Below are 15876 nucleotides of genomic sequence, written 5' to 3'. Positions count from 1 at the left end.
AGCCCCTGACTTCCAGGTTCTGAGGCCTTTTTCTTCTGCAACCACCAGCCCGTAGGTGCAGCCACACCTGCTTGGGACATAACCAGCTCACCCCTCTCAGCATTTCTGTACAATTAGGGCTCACCCTGAAGCAGCTCTAATTATCTACAAAGAGAAGAATGACACAATTTTTTCACGGTGTTAATTTTCCTTGGAATGTTCTGGATGACTTTTTTCTAAAGCCCCATTCACAATGGTGCTGACTTTACGGTATTCCATCAACGGAGAACTACGGAGATAGTCCGGAAGTGCGCTGGTTGGCCCAGAATAGGCCATAAGCAGAGCTGCGCGGATGATGGGCTGCGCGAGGGGCAGGGTACCGTTGGCTACTAAATCGTGCATGTATCATCTAATAGGCACTAACTGAGCATCTACTGTGTGTCTGGCTGCAGCTGCCTAATTAAAAGTTGAGCAGCTGCCTTCATCCCTCCACCGGCCCGAGGAGCCATACCAACGGCAGATGCGCGGGCTTCTGGTTCTCATCTCGGATAGGGCCTTTAACGTGTTGCGACTCCAGACAGGTATTTTAAATTCGCCAACACGAGTGGACTGTGGCTTCCAAAGGGGGGGAAAAAGTCATTTCAAAAGGGAAAGGTATTTGTTTGGCACTGGAGAAGCACACAAAAACGACAAAAGTGCTGTGAGCTCCCTGTCGGGGGAGCCCCATCTCACCACGCCGCGGGCAGAGGGGGCCAACCGCCCCGCCCAGCGGGCTCGCGCGACGGGCTCTGGGAAGACCCGGGCGGCGGAGGCCAGGAGGGCGCCTTCCTCTTTAAGAGCCCCACAGGCGATCCTGATTGGCTGTAGCTATGCAGGTCTTTCTTCCTCGGCTCCCTCTCGGTGCTCCCTCCCGGTGCTCCCTCCCGCTCCCTTTCCACACGCCCTCCGCCCACTCCGCGCCCCCTCCCGCCCCCGGCGCTCGCCTCCTCTTCCTCGCAGCCGAGTTCGGCCCCGGCAGCCGCTTGGGTGATTCGCCAGCAACAGATGCCGGGCGCCAAGCTTTGCATTCTTAGTCCACGCTGACAGCCCGAAGAAGAGAGAAGGAAGCAGAGAAGGGAAGAGAAGGCGGGACAGGAGTGCAGAGACCACCTCCCCTCCGCACCCGCCCAACAAAAGGCAGAAGCCCCCGCCCCCAACTGGGAGAGCTCCGCGCCTGCCGAGCGCCTGCCTGCTGCCTGCTGCCGCGGGGCGCCCACCTCTCCCAGCCATGCCAGGCCCGGCGGCCGACGGGGCGCAGGTCCCCTTCCGCAACGCCAAGGAGGAGATCCGTGCGAGGGTCGAAGGCTCGGAGGACGGCGGAGGCCAGCAGGGCCCCGGCGCGCGCGAGCCGCGGCAGAACATCGTCTGGAGGAACGTCGTCCTGATGAGCCTGCTCCACTTGGGGGCCGTGTACTCCCTGGCGCTTATCCCCACAGCCAAGCCGCTCACTCTGCTCTGGGTAAGTTCCGCCGGCGCCCCCTGTGCCCCGGGCACCGCGGCGAGGCCGCGCCGGGCGCGCGGGGTCCTCGGCCGCCGCTCTGCTCGCCGCTCGCTTCTCCCACGCGCCCAGCTCCCTTGACCTGCAGCTGTCGGGCCTTTGGGGACGGGCTAGTATTCTGTCCAGGTATTTGCAACTTCTGGCTCCCCCGCTGTCTGGCGGAGTAGGGCGCATTTGCCGGCTCCTGGATGGCGAGCGGGAGAGACCCGGAGTCCTGCGGCTCCACCGCTGTGCGCAGGGGAGCGCCAGGGGACACACTGGGCGCCGGCTGAACTGGGCTTCGCCGGAGGGAAGACAGGCTGGCTGGTTGTGTCGCCCGTGCGGGTCCCGGCGGCCCTCCCATCTGCCGCCTTTCAGGTTCTCAGTCTCTTCCACGGGCCACGGACCTTGGGGCCCAGTTAAGCAGGAGAAAGGGAGTGGAGGAGAGTGGAGAGACCCGGCACAGAAACAGTCTTGATTTTCACGCATGAGATGGAAGAAACCAGTTCCTCTCCTGCCCCCACAGGCCCCTGCCCCTGTCCCCTCCGTGATCTGCTATGCCCAGTTGCACTTACACGGTCCCAGAAGTTTCTTGGCGAGCAACCCGAGCCCTCCGCGAGATCGCTCTGCCCCCAGCACAAGCGGTAACTGTGGCCGTGCAGAGCTTCCTCCAGGCCCTGTCCTTCTCTGGCCAGTGCGGGGTCTGTCGCCGCACCTCTGACCCTCCCACCACCCTCCGTCCTAGCACCCCATCCTTGCTGGGTGGTGGGGGGGAGCCCAGGAGTGGGCCGCCGCACCCACCCTCTTCCCATTTCCTGCGCCCCAGGGCTCAGTGCCTGCCCTACACGTCTCAAGTCGCTGGCCTCTGAACCACCCCGCAGGTCCCCCTGGTCCCAGTGACTGGGTTTGGGCTTCAGTCACCTCAGGGGCGGTAGCCAGGACAGAAGGCGCAGGCATTGATACCCTGCGCTGAGAATTTGATGAGGTAATCCAAGAAGCCCTTTCAGCTCCAGGTTCGGGGATCTCCAAGGACCGGGGCAGAGAGAAACACAACTTACTTTTATTTCCAGAGGGAAAATGAAGAAAATAAGAAGACTTCTTTCTGCAAAGCTTATTTGTATAGCACCAGCTTCAAATACCTAGGTTGATAAAAGGCCACTCGAGGGCACCTGGGTGGCTCAGTCGTTAGGCGTCTGCCTTCGGCTCAGGTCATGGTCCCGGAGTCCTGGGATCGAAGCCCGCCTTTCCCTCTCCCACTCCCCCTGCTTGTGTTCCCTCTCTCGCCGTGTCCTCTCTCTGTCAAATAAATAAAAACAAGATCTTAAAAAAAAAAAAAGGCCACTCGAGTTGCGAGCCTTCCCTCAAAACCCTGCAGCCCCTGCTGTTGGAAGCAAATGGATCCAGAGCCTCCTAACTCTTAGGGGTGTGGCTGAGAGAGTCACCGGGGACTTGATGGATTGTGAGAGGGCTGGGAGTCTTTGGGATTCTATGGAACCTTTTTTCCCCCCTTCAAGTAAGCTCAGCAGGCAGCCCAGGGGGCTGGAACTCAGAACCCCTTTATCAAGAGTCATTTGCTCCTCTTTGGACTGAGCCAGCCAGGCACCTGCCCCTGAAGTCTTTTTAAGTCCCCCTTAAAAGCTCTTGGCAGCCCCCTGCTCATGCCTCCCCATTGAGTGCACCTCCTCAATTTTGTGTCCTTTTCACCATCACCTTTGTGATTGTCTTGGTTAATTCTCTGTCTTCCTTCTTTCCTTAACTCCAAATGACTATATTGTAAGATGTTCAGCCATTGCTTCATGGCCATACCCCCACACTATCAGCTAAAGCCCTTATGGCCCTCCTCCTTCCCCCCAGCCTCCATGGAGCTCCTTCCAGGGCTGGAACTATGCCACTGGACTCAGAGCCCACCTGCCTCCAGCCAATTGGGGCTGAGCCTTAATAACGCAGTGTCAGAAGACTCAGGGAGAGTGAGCACTTAAAACCATTTCTGTATTTGTCTGGAGCTCCACAGGACCCATGGGCCTCTGCTCCCTACAGCCCCCAAACCCTGCCGACCCTAGCACCCCCTCAGGAACCACAAGGACGAGGCCTCCTTTCCAGGCTTGCAGAGTCACCTCTGCACTTTCAGGCTGTTATCTGTGGTGAAGACAGAATCTTTGTGTCTGAAAGACCTTGGCCAGAGGACACCTACCTCAGCCCCTAAGGCCTTCAGCCTTCCCCGGAGAAGCCCACATCCTGAGGAATCTGGCTTCCATTGTGGGTGACGATGCCAAACCCCATTCTTGTACCTCCCTGCATAGTCTTCTGCCTCAGCTCCCTTTCATCAGCTCTGTTCTCTGAATCTTGATTCTCTCCTTACCTGTGCTTCATTGCATCACTAAGGGGGAAAAAAAAAGAAAGAAAGAAAGAAAAGAGAAGAGAAGAAAAGAAAAAAAAGAGCAGGGGTGGCTGTGTAGTTTCAAAGTCAAAATTTCGAGTTAGATACATTCCAATCAAATGAATCTTCTCTGATGGGCATCTTGTGAGAGAAGAAAGAGACAGAGACTAGCTGAGATTTGTTGTGCTGAGCGCTAGGATCCTGTAGGGTTTATTTTAAGTGGAAGCCCTGGGGCCTTGACCCGCCGATCCCCCCCACTGGATGCCCTGTTCACCACCTCTGCCCCTGGTTCTGCCTAGCTTTAGGGCTGAGTTCATGCACTAACGGCTGCTCATCCACTTCAGGGACCTAAGTTGTTAAGGAAATAGGGCTTAGCCCATCCTTGCTTTGCCACCTTTCACCCCGGGTGAGGTTGCCCTGGAAACAAGAGGCGTCGATGCAGTGCACCCAGCCGAGACTGTGTTAGGTGTGCGGCATGTGGAGAGTAATCTGTGGAGTGGTAAAATGTCATCCATGAAAGATCCATCAAGTTGTTCAGTCCAGCCTCCTTTACTGCCTAGTCCCCCACCTTTTTATGACTCTCCTTGGGCCAGAGCAAGTTGTTTTCCCTTCTTACACTTGCACTTTTCTGAGTGGGCAGCCTGTCAGAACAGAATGCTCTCAGTTCCCACAGGACCTGAGGGATGAGTTTATGAGTTGCAAGGACAGAATGCAAACTCCAGCTGGAAGACAAATTTTTCACCTGAAGGCCTGACCTCACAGAAGTGCCTGCTTTGAGAATTTGGGGCCAAAAGGCACAGTTAGTCCATGCCCTGAATCCCAAGATGAGTGCAAGAGAGGAGCGAGTAGCAGCAGTAATGGTGTTAAGAGTCCTGGGCTCCTTTCCAGGGAGCTTGGCCTTGCCTGTTTCCAGGCATTCTGGCTATTGGTTTCCAGAAATGTCAGGGACTTTTCTGGTTTCTTAGTGTCATCGGAGGCCACCAAAATGTGTCCTGTGGTGATGTCATGGCTCCCCCCCCCCCCCCCCCCCCCCCCCCCCCCCCCCCGCCTTGGGACAACTTCCTTGGAAGGCTGAGGGCATGAAAGCAGTCATTTGCTCTGCTCCCTTCCTCCATCCTGCCTGGGGGCAGACATGACCATTGTTGAGTCTGTACAGGAATTCCCTGGTGCCCTTGCTGGACTCTCTGGAGTGGGGTTTACCCTCTGGGGAGGAAGCTGAGAGGATGCAAGGATTAACAAAACAGTCTGGGGATGGGAGCATCCAGAGAGGCTGGGGTTTGGGAGGAGTGCTGGTCCACCATCAAATTCTGTGCAATTCTGAGAGGTCGCACGAAGAGGAGCTCTCTGTCAGGCATGGAGTTACCTGCCTCCAGGACTTGGATGGTCTTGAAGTCTTTGTGGGTTGTGCTTCTTTTCTATCAAGTCCCTAAAATTGTTGGGGAAGCCCCAAGAAGGTGTTGGCCTCGGAGCTTCTGCCTTGCTTCCAGGTTTTTGTAGGGTGAGCGTGGCTCAGAGAGAGACTATCTGAACTGAATCCCTGCTCTCCTGCTTATCTTCTACATGACCTTGGACAAATTAACATCTTTAACCTTCAGCTTCTTGCCTGTAAAATGGGTGTATTTATACCTCTGCTCACGAAGCTGTGAGAGCTAAATTTGAGATTATGTGTAAAATCACAGCACAGTACCTGGCCCTTGGTTGGTGTTCCATAATTATTAGCTGCCATCATTATTGGTCCTGATACTGGCTCTCTTCTTCAGTAGAAGGGGAAAAGGCCCTCTCGCTGCACAACGAACTCTACAGAGCTGGCACAGAACTTGGGCTTTGTTGCCTCTCTTGCATGGAAAAGATTGCTTTGGCTTTGGAAATGTTAACGCTCAAACTACTAAAAACCCAAAAACCAAAAATGAATCTTCCTTTTAAACCCTGTAATTCCCGGTCCATTGTTGCAACTCCTGCATTTTTAATAAATGGGCAGGCCCAAAGCGCCTCCTCACTCAAGGCAGGCCTGCAGCAAAACCGGAGAATGGAGAACGCTTTTGCTGGCTTCACAATCCCAACAAGCATAAATATAGGTCTGAGGTTAACATTATTAACTCAGTTTTTTTCTAAAACTGGTCAAAGTCACTGCAGATCCTGTGATCTTGAAATGAGTGGTGCTGCAGAGTAGTAACCAGGGCTGGAAAGCCCAGCACTTCCCCCTGGTTCAACTTCATACGTGTCCCCTCCAGCTTGTGAGCCTCCACTTCCTCGTCCATGGAAGGGGGACAGGAACACTGTGCTGAAAGGTGATTGAAGAACTGGGGCACCTGTGAAAGTACCCGCCAGAGAGTAGACACTCAGTGCTATCAGCTGGCATCCCCTCCCCCAATGGGGGCTCCATCGTCTGTCTGGGGCTTGGAGCACTTGTGGCGCAAATATAAGGCATAGCCTTTAAATCCAACTATTCAACCATGACCTTGCTGTAACACTTTTGTTCTTGCCTCATCCAGTTTTGTGGATGGTGTACAATTATGATAATTTCCTGGAAGAGCCATTGATCGATTTACAAAACGTGAACAGCTGTGGTGGTTCCTTGGAAGATTTTGTAAAACACGACAACGTCTTTGGGTGACATTATTCTCATTGAGTGTTTATTTTGACATGGTGTAGTTTCTGGCATGTGGTCTACCTGTCGCTGCTGGGACGCACACTGTTTCTTAGCCTTGAGGTTAAGAGGATGGGCTTTGGAGTGAGGGTCTGGGATCAAAACACAGCCCCCCAAGTTCAGCCTTGGGCAGCTCACTCACCCTGCTCACCTTAGTGTCCCCAAGTGCACAATGAGGGTAATTAATCGTACCCAGTAGGACATCAGGCTGCAGCTGGAGTGAAATGAAACAATGCAGTAAAGAACTTGGCCTGACTTGTAATGAGCGCAGGGTGATGTATGGAAGTGTTGAATCACTATACTGTACACCTGAGACTAATATGACGCTGTATGTTAACTATACTGGAATTTAAAAAAAAAAGAAAAGGAAAGAACTTGGCCTGGAAGCCATCACAGAGGAAATGTGAGCCCCGGGCCTCCGCACACTTTTCCTGTAGTGCTTCCCTCCTCTCCTTCCCTCTGTTGAGCTCACCCTTTGGAGGCTGAGCCTTGTTCCAGCCTGCCCGCTCATTGTCAGAGAGCGCTGGTCATGGGTCAAGGCCTTCGGCTCTGATTTTCTTTCCTCTGGCAATGGGCTGGTGGCCCCAACAGCAGGTACGGGCCGTCCTCCTCACGAATGCCCATCCTTTGTTCATTATGTGCGCCAGTGGCCATGAGGGAGGTCCTCACAGTTTCACATGCGGTCACGTATTCATCCCTCCACGAATTTATTCATTTTTGACCATCATTCCAGTGGTCATCAAAATTGGCTGCACATCAGAATCATTTGGGGATCCTTTACAAGTTTTGGAAGCCTTGGCCCTCACCTAGACCTACTGAATTGGAATCTCTAAGAGGGATGCCCCATCTTCTTCTTCTTTTGTTTTTTTTTGTTGTGTGTTGTGTTGTTTTGTTTTGTTTTTTACCATTCAGATATTTCTGATGCACAACTGGGCTGAGAACCATTATTTAATTCCCTTGTCCAATAATATTTATTACTTACCCATTCCCTGCCAGGCGCCGGCGCGATCCTGGACTTCATGGTGCTTAGAGGCCAGTTGGAGAGACAGCCAGGCGCACCAGTGATTAGAGTGAGGCAGCCTTAGTTAGAGTGCCCCAGCCTGGGGGAGGGGGGCTCCCTGTAGGAGGAGGCAGCTGCACAGCGCCTGGCAGGGTTTGGATAAAATGGCATTGTAGCCACAGGCAAGCATGGGGGCAGAGCTCTGAGGGAGGGAAGGCAGACAGAGCAGGGTGGTTCAAGGACCTGATGGTCCAGCGAGGCTGGAGGTGGTCAGGGCCAGGAGACTGGGCTTGCAGAAAGGCTGCCCTTCTGCGTCCACCTGACTCTCACCTTCCCCTCTCAGCCTATCACACACACCAACAATTCCTGCTATGATGGAATGGTCTGGAGCGAAATTTTTAGACCAGACACTTGCCAGTGGGATGAGTGTGTCTGAAGTTTTCCAGGAAAGACCCTGGGGCACACACCTGGAGCAGGGGCCAATGGGAGAGGCATCTCCCTCAGGCTTTTTCCCCCTGTTCTCTGCTCTTCTTCCTTGTTTCTAAAAGGTACATGTGTGTAGGGGCTTGTCCTTATCTTACTTCCTCCCTTGAACCCCAGTTTCAATAGCTGGTTCTCACTAGCCCTCATTTCAGGCATGGTGAGTCCTCCTTCCTACATCCTGCTTCCCATTTCTGCAGCTTACTAAGATGGGTTAGAAGGCTCTGTGGATCCCGGCAGCCTGTGGTCCATGGACCAGCAGCATCAGCATCACCTGGGAGCTTGTTAGGAATAAAGATGTTCAGACCCCATCCTGGATCTATCAAATCAGGACCCGCCTTTTCCTAAGATCTCCGGTGATTCATCTGCAGGTAAAGTTAGAGAAGCACTCCCTTAAGTCCAGCCACAGGCTGACAGTTCAGAGAAGCTGGACATGAGTGGAATTTGGCAATCCTTCCTTCTTCCTTTTAATGGCCTCCTCCCCTTTGCCTCCCCTCCTACCCTTCTGCCTTCTTGTAGCTTATTTTAGAACATGTCGGGATCCTGCTTCTCTTGCCAACAAAAGGCTGTTGCTAAAATCTTTTCAGCCAGCAGCAGCAATGTTTAATTCATGGGCTAGAAAATTAATTTTATTTTCATGAATAGAGCTGGGGAAAAATAACAGGAAGGCTCTGTGCATGGCCCTTGGGAATTCAGCTTGTCTATTTAACAGATGAACCGGTAAAGGTGAGGAGGCCTCAGGGAGGGCTGCCTTCCACAAAATTATGAAGTAAATCATATCAGTTAGGATGCTTTGGCCACAGATAGCACAAAATTCAACTTAAAGTGGCTTAAATGATAAGGACATTTTCTAATTTCAACCGATAACAAATCCCGAGGTAGGGCACTTCTGAGGTAGGACACTCCTGTCATCAGAGAGCAGTTTTTTTCTGTCATGGGGGCCCTGTCGAATTTAGGTTTTTTTCGTGGTTATAAGATGGTTGCCAGAGTGCCGGGCCACACAGGGGAGTTACAGCAGTGTCCTTCAGAAGGACACAGAGGATGTCCCTTTTTTTTTTTTTTTTGACAGAGAGAGGAGAGAGAGAGACACAGCGAGAGAGGGAACACAAGCAGGGGGAGTGGGAGAGAGAGAAGCAGGCTTCCCGCCGAGCAGGGAGCCCGCTGCGGGGCTCGATCCCAGGATGCTGGGATCGTGACGCTTAATGACTGAGCCACCCAGGCACCCGGAGGATGGCCCTTCCTGATGTCTCATCAGAGAGAAAATCTTTCCTGGGCGCCTCACAGCTTATGTCTTCTCAAGTCTCACTTGCAGGATTATGTCCCAAGTGCCTTGTTAAACCGGTCATCGGCAGAGGATTGATCAAGTTTGGCCACTCTGCCACATGTGGTAGGGTTGGAAGGAGTGGAGGTTAAGAGGCAAACAAAACCCTGGCTGTGCTCAAAGGAAGAAGATGGCTTGGCTGTGGACAGCCAACACCTCTACCCCAGGGGCTTCCTTCACTCCCTGTCATGACTTTCCCTCTTTGGTGTCACCTCCATTCCCTGAAAAGGCTCTGGTTTCATATTGTAGCGTACTCTCCCCCACTACTTTCCATCACCCGCGCTTTTCTCAAATCCTGCTGTCATTAGAGTTGTAAAAGTTTGTGTTTTCCATGAGGCTCTGAGCTCTTCTGTGGCGCCCCTGCCTGCCCAGGACCTGGCACACAGCCTCTGCTCAACATACCAGTGTTGGGTGAATAGATGAAGGAATAAATAAATGAATGAGTTTAATCACTTTCTTTCTAAGGGAAGATAAATTTTTATTCTTTTTTTTAAAAAGATTTTATGTATTTGTCAGGGAGAGAAAGAGAGAGAGCGCAAACAGGGGGAGCGGCAGGCAGAGGGAGAAGCAGGCTCCCCACTGAGCAAGGAGCCCAAAGCAGGACTCGATCCCATGACCCCGGGATCATGACCCGAGCCGAAGGCAGATGCTTAACCGACTGAGCCACCAGTGTCCAGTTTTATTCTTTAACTTTAAAAATGTGTTTTCCCCTGTTAGAGAACGTCCCATATGACTTTTGGGGAAGGATTGTGGAGCGAGAAGCCTTTCTCAATCCCCAGAAATCTCCACGCACCTCTGCACTTATGCCCAACCAGTGAGTCGCCCTGACCTTACTGGGGAGCTTACAGAACTCTGTTGCTCTGCTGGATTTTTATGGGCTGAGGTGGGACTGGAGAAGTTTGCTAAATCCCCTGTGGAGAAGTGAATTAAAAGAAGATGGAAAACGAGTGACTTAGAATATTTTTTAACCAAGGTTTTCCACGGTGACACACCTGCCCAGACAGACAGTTTTCTTGGTTGGTCACTTTCTTCATCTTTCCAGTGACACAGAACCTTGGTGATGAAGTCATGTCCAGATTTCTGTTCTCTTGCTTCGAATTTTACTTAAAAGAGCATTTAAAAGTCCACTTACCCTCACCCAGCCAGTACCTTTTATTTGCACAAACAACCTAGAAAGAGCCATCTTACACTCAGGGGAAATTGCTAACTAGGGGATAAGGAAACAAAGCCATAGCTTTTGGCTAGAGATTTCAGAAAACCGTGCTTTAAAGTGCAGACACAGGGGAAATGTCTAGAGCAGGATTGTCATGTAGCTGGTGTAAAACCTTCCAGTCAAACATTGCGTGTGAAGTGCCTACTTAAGGTAAGTGTTTCATCGATGGCCTGCTGGTGTTTGGATGCCTTGGAGGCTGGTCATTCCTCTCGATACACTATCTGACACTGAGGGGGTAAGCAAGGTCTTCTGGATTGTGGAAGTTTCCTGAGATTGCCTTTAAAATGGGGCGGGGGATACCACCTCACACCAGTCAGAATGGCTAAAATTAACAAGTCAGGAAATGACAGATGTTGGCGGGGATGCGGAGAAAGGGGAACCCTCCTACACTGTTGGTGGGAATGCAAGCTGGTGCAGCCACTCTGGAAAACAGTATGGAGGTTCTTCAAAAAGTTGAAAATAGAGCTACCCTACGACCCAGCAATTGCACTACTGGGTATTTACCCCAAAGATACAAATGTAGGGATCCGAAGGGGTACATGCATCCCGATGTTTATAGCAGCAATGTCCACAATAGCCAAACTGTGGAAAGAGCCAAGATGTCCATCGACAGATGAATGGATAAAGAAGTAGTGGTATATATATATATATATACACAATGGAATATTATGGAGCCATCAAAAGGAATGAGATCTTGCCATTTGCAACGACATGGATGGAACTGGAGGGTGTTATGCTGAGTGAAATAAGTCAATCAGAGAAAGACATGTATCATATGATCTCACTGATATGAGGAATTCTTAATCTCAGGAAACAAACTGAGGGTTGCTGGAGTGGTGGGGGGTGGGAGGGATGGGGGGCTGGTGATAGACATTGGGGAGGGTATGTGCTATGGTGAGCGCTGTGAATTGTGCAAGACTGTTGAATCACAGATCTGTACTTCTGAAACAAATAATGCAACATATGTTAAGAAAAAAGAAAAAAAGAAGATAGCAGGAGGGGAAGAATGAAGGGGAGTAAGTCAGAGGGGGAGACGAACCATGAGAGACGATGGACTCTGAAAAACAAACTGAGGTTTCTAGAGGGGAGGAGGGTAGGGGGATGGGTTAGCCTGGTGATGGGTATTAAGGAGGGCACATTCTGCGTGGAGCACTGAGTGTTATGCACAAACAATGAATCATGGAACACTACATCAAAAACTAATGATGTAATATATGGTGATTAACATAACAATAAAAAATTAAAAAAAAATAAAACGGAGTGGGGGGGAAGCCCAATACCAATGGACTTGGAAATGAAATGAGACAAGAGTTTGGAACTAAGGTTTGGATTTATTTTCTTCCTATCACCATACACTCACAATCTGTGTTGGTTTTAGCTTGTGCTCCTGGAAGAGACAATGGCTTATCAATGCAACGCGTGACTGCAAGGACTAGTACTGGGAAGGAAGTAACACCTCCCCAAGGGCTGAACACCCTGCCACAGGCACCCATACAGGAAAAAAAGTAAATACCAGACAAGGTCTGCCACCATGTTCACCTGCCAGGAAAAGACAGCTGTCTTATATTAAATACAATAATTGCTACAGTGTAAAAAAGAAAAAAAGAAGTGCCCTGTGACCTAAACGGCAAGGTAATCTCCTTAGGATTCTCTATACCTCACCATCAAATAGCATTTATCAAGCAAGCAGTTAATTACTTATGGTCTTGGGGGCGCCTGGCTGGCTCAGTTGTTAAGCGTCTGCCTTCGGCTCGGGTCATGATCCCAGGGTCCTCGGATCGAGCCCCGCATCGGGCTCCCTGCTCCGCGGGAAGCCTGCTTCTCCCTCTCCCACTCCCCCTGCTTGTGTTCCCTCTCTCCTGTCTCTCTCGCTGTCAAATAAATAAAACCTTAAAAAAAAATTACTTATGGTCTTGAACCAGGCACTGTGTAAAAAAACAAGACAAAAGAAGAGAAAACAAAGACCAGGTCTCTACCCTCATACCTTTTATAACTCAAAGGAACAGCTGTGATTTTTCCCAGTACAGTAACCAACTTAATGTTCTCGCAGCATGGGAAGATAATGGAACATACCCCTTACTTCTTTAAAAGTTCCATGCTGAAATCACAAATAAATTTCTAAAGTTTAAGTGTTTCAAGGAGAAGTTTGTCACCCACCCTCTAATAAAAATGTTCTTGGGCAGCTTTTGCAGATGGTTACAGTGCAGCTCATTTTATTCTTAGCCTATGACTCACTTGCGTGTCCCTGAAAGCATTTGTTTTGCCCCGAAGTCTCTCTAAGCAAGAGGAGGTATTTATTAGCAAGTGTGAACAATGCACACATGTCTCCCCTCTCTATCTTCCACCCCCAAATCCACTGTGTTTGGCTCAGTAGCTCTTGAGAAGTGGGTGAGTCATTAACGTTCTAGAGCTATACTCAAATTACTCCAGGGTCTTAACTCCATCTGGATCTCTGGGAAGAGTAAAGTCACTACCCTGTGAGTATAGACTGGATATGAACCTAAATTTGGCATAGCTTCCATGAGGATTGGAATAAACCACAGTTACTAGAGCTAATACTCCTTCATGTACAGAGCTGGTATTCAGTAAGTGTATACCAGACTGAGTACTGGTGCCTTCCCTGGTGCTGCTGGAAGTCCCAACAATCCAGGAACTTAAGGGTCAATGCCTGGCCCAGCCGCAGGGCTTACATCTAAGTCTGTCCTGACTGGTTTTGATTGGTTGGTGCCCTGGTCAAGGATTTTTAATATTACCTCTGCATATGCAACCTCTTGTTATATATCATACAATCCATGTAATCTCTGACTTCTTTTTCATAATTCTATTCTAATTGAATGAGAACTTAAAAAAAAACAATCTGGGGGCACCTAGGTGGCTCAGTAGGTTAAGCATCTGCCTTCGGCTCAGGTCGTGATCTCAGGGTCCTGGGATTGAGCCCCGTGTTGGGCTCCCTGCTCAGGGGGGAGTCTGCTTCTCCCTCTCCCTCTGCACCCCTCTACTCGTTCTCTCTCTCTCTCTGTGTCTCTCTCAAATGAATAGATTTTATTTATTCATTCATTCAAAAAAATCAATCTGTCATTCTGGCTTAAATTTATATCCCCAAAACCATTTAAGGAAAGTGTTAGAGCCCAATGTAAACTCTGGAGTTTGAAGTAACTCACCTATCCTAATAAAAACTCGTCTCGTGATAGAGGCCATGTGTGTCTGAAAGGTGATTTTTATTTTCTGGTTTATAACTGCTTCCATGTAAGATTTCTCTAAAATCCTGATATGAATTGTACCATCAGAAAAAAAAAAACAAAACACTGCAAAAGTCAGATTGTACAGTTCTTTCCTTTCGGTGTTAGGGGTTGGAAAGACAGGATGCACAGGGCGGCACCCCAAGTTCAGGCGGCACTCCCAGCTCACACGTCATTGCCCATGAGGTTGTAAATGGTGCGAAGCTCCCCGGCTCATCCAGGGTGGGTGCTTCTCAAGCCAGACCCGGGCCTGGTACAGGGAACTGTCTTCATGGTAGAAAATTTCAAGTAGTACTGAGGTAAAGAAAATGGAGTCTGTACTCACTGACACCCCCTACTGGCCTGGGATTTTTTTCCTTGTAACTTTTTACTTTGGATAATGTGATTTCAGACACATCAAAGAGTTCTAAGAATTTTGCCGGAAACTCCGGTATACTCTACCCAGACTCAACAATTTATATCTTGTCACATTTGCTTTATCATATTCCGCATGCATATGTCTACATATATACGTGTGTATTCTTTTTATTTGTTTATTTGACAGAGAGAGAGAGATAGCGAGAGCAGGAACACAAGCAGGGGGAGTGGGAGAGGGAGAAGCAGGCCTCCCGCCGAGCAGGGAGCCCGCTGCAGGGCTCCATCCCAGGACCCTGGGGTCATGACCTGAGCCGAAGGCAGACGCTTAACGACTGAGCCACCCAGGCGCCCCACATGTGTATTATTTTTCTAAGCTGTTTGAGGATACTTTGGAGACATCATGCCCTTTTATCTCTAAATATTTCAAGCTTGTATTTCCTAAGAATACGAATATAACCACAATAGAGTTACCAAAACCAGGAATTTAACCTTGACATTATCTATCTCATCCACAGTGGATAGACAGATGTCTATCAGACAGGTAGAAGCAGGCTCCCTGCTGAGCAGGGAGCCCCGATGCGGGGCTCCATCCCAGGACCCTGGAATCATGACCTGAGCCAAAGGCAGACACGAAGGTAGACTGAGGCCCCCAGGTGCTCCAAGAGGCTATTTCCAAAAGCAGGAAGTGGTAGGAAGTGAGAAGCAGGCAGAGGTAATGGGCCTGTCTGTACTTCTCCGTGTGGTGGGTGAACTGTCTGCTTTGGGGTCATCTGAGTTGCTAGCTGAATGGGCAGATTTGGGGGCTTTACCTAGACCTATAGAACCAGAACCTCTGGGAGTGGGACCCAGGGATCTGCATTTAACAGGCACCACAGGTGGATCTTATACCCTGGGTGTTGGAGGGGCGGTCCCAGGGGCAGGTGGCATGGGAGTGACACTGTGTCCCAGCAGTTTAACATTGCGTTGCCCTGCCTCAGATTTGTCCGTATGGCTCTCTCTTGTATTGCTTGAAATTCCACCAGCCCAAGATTCCTTAGATTGATAAGAGGCAGCATTTTAGGAATGTGAAGAGCTTGCAGGCGCCTCCCTTAGGAATCCACACGTTCCTGTGAATTGCTTTCAGCCCACATCTAACACGGGTCTGACTGTGCTAGAGTGGGGTTTCTCTGCAGGGGGAGAGTGGAGAGGAAGGAGGACGGGGGATATCAGATCTGGAAGACCTGGTGGGGGTGGGAGTGAGGACAGGTGCTTGGATCCTGCATTAGATGCCTGGGGGAAAAACTATTTGGAAGAGGTGGAAAAAAAAAAAACCATCCAGAGAAAGCCTCCATCAGCCCTATGCAGACACTGCCACCTGCAGGGGAGAGTGCCCCAAGCCTCCTTTGGTGGGCACTGGTGTAAGGTCAGTGGCCCAGTGTCAGTGCCCCACACCCCCATCTCCACCCCAGGGACCAGCTCACCATCACTCCCAGAACCAACAAGCACAGTGGGGCTGCAAGTCCACTGTAAAGATAGGTCTGGATCTAGCACAGCTGTTCATTCGACATCCAGAGGCCACTGGAGCCCCGCTCTAAGGCCCCTTTGACCTCTGAGGGTCAGTGGCTTTACCATCATCTTCATTTCCTAAAGAGCACACGCTTCTCAGGTCCATCATGCTCTTGCTTCCCGGGGTTGGAGACACAGTGCAGCTGTTCTGGGAAAAGACACATTTTAGGGGACATCCTGGACCGAGATTCCTCTGCCCCCT

At 50.4% G+C, this 15876-nt stretch overlaps 1 protein-coding gene across 1 annotated transcript in view; it reads left to right on the top strand.

The window, feature by feature from the left end:
• The first annotated feature begins 210 nt into the window (after nucleotides 1-210).
• SCD5 (stearoyl-CoA desaturase 5) overlaps nucleotides 211-15876 on the top strand; it is a 154273-nt gene continuing 138607 nt past the window's right edge. The window contains exon 1 of the mRNA XM_027599982.2: nucleotides 211-1478. Within this exon, the coding sequence (XP_027455783.1) occupies nucleotides 1247-1478 (232 nt within the window). The 5' untranslated portion in view covers nucleotides 211-1246. The remainder of the gene's footprint in view (nucleotides 1479-15876) is intronic.

This window comes from Zalophus californianus, chromosome 2 (assembly GCF_009762305.2).
Source record: "Zalophus californianus isolate mZalCal1 chromosome 2, mZalCal1.pri.v2, whole genome shotgun sequence".
NCBI classification, from domain to species: Eukaryota; Metazoa; Chordata; class Mammalia; order Carnivora; family Otariidae; genus Zalophus; species Zalophus californianus.
Note: the sequence above shows the minus strand (reverse complement) of the source record. Positions and strands in the feature narration are given on the sequence as shown.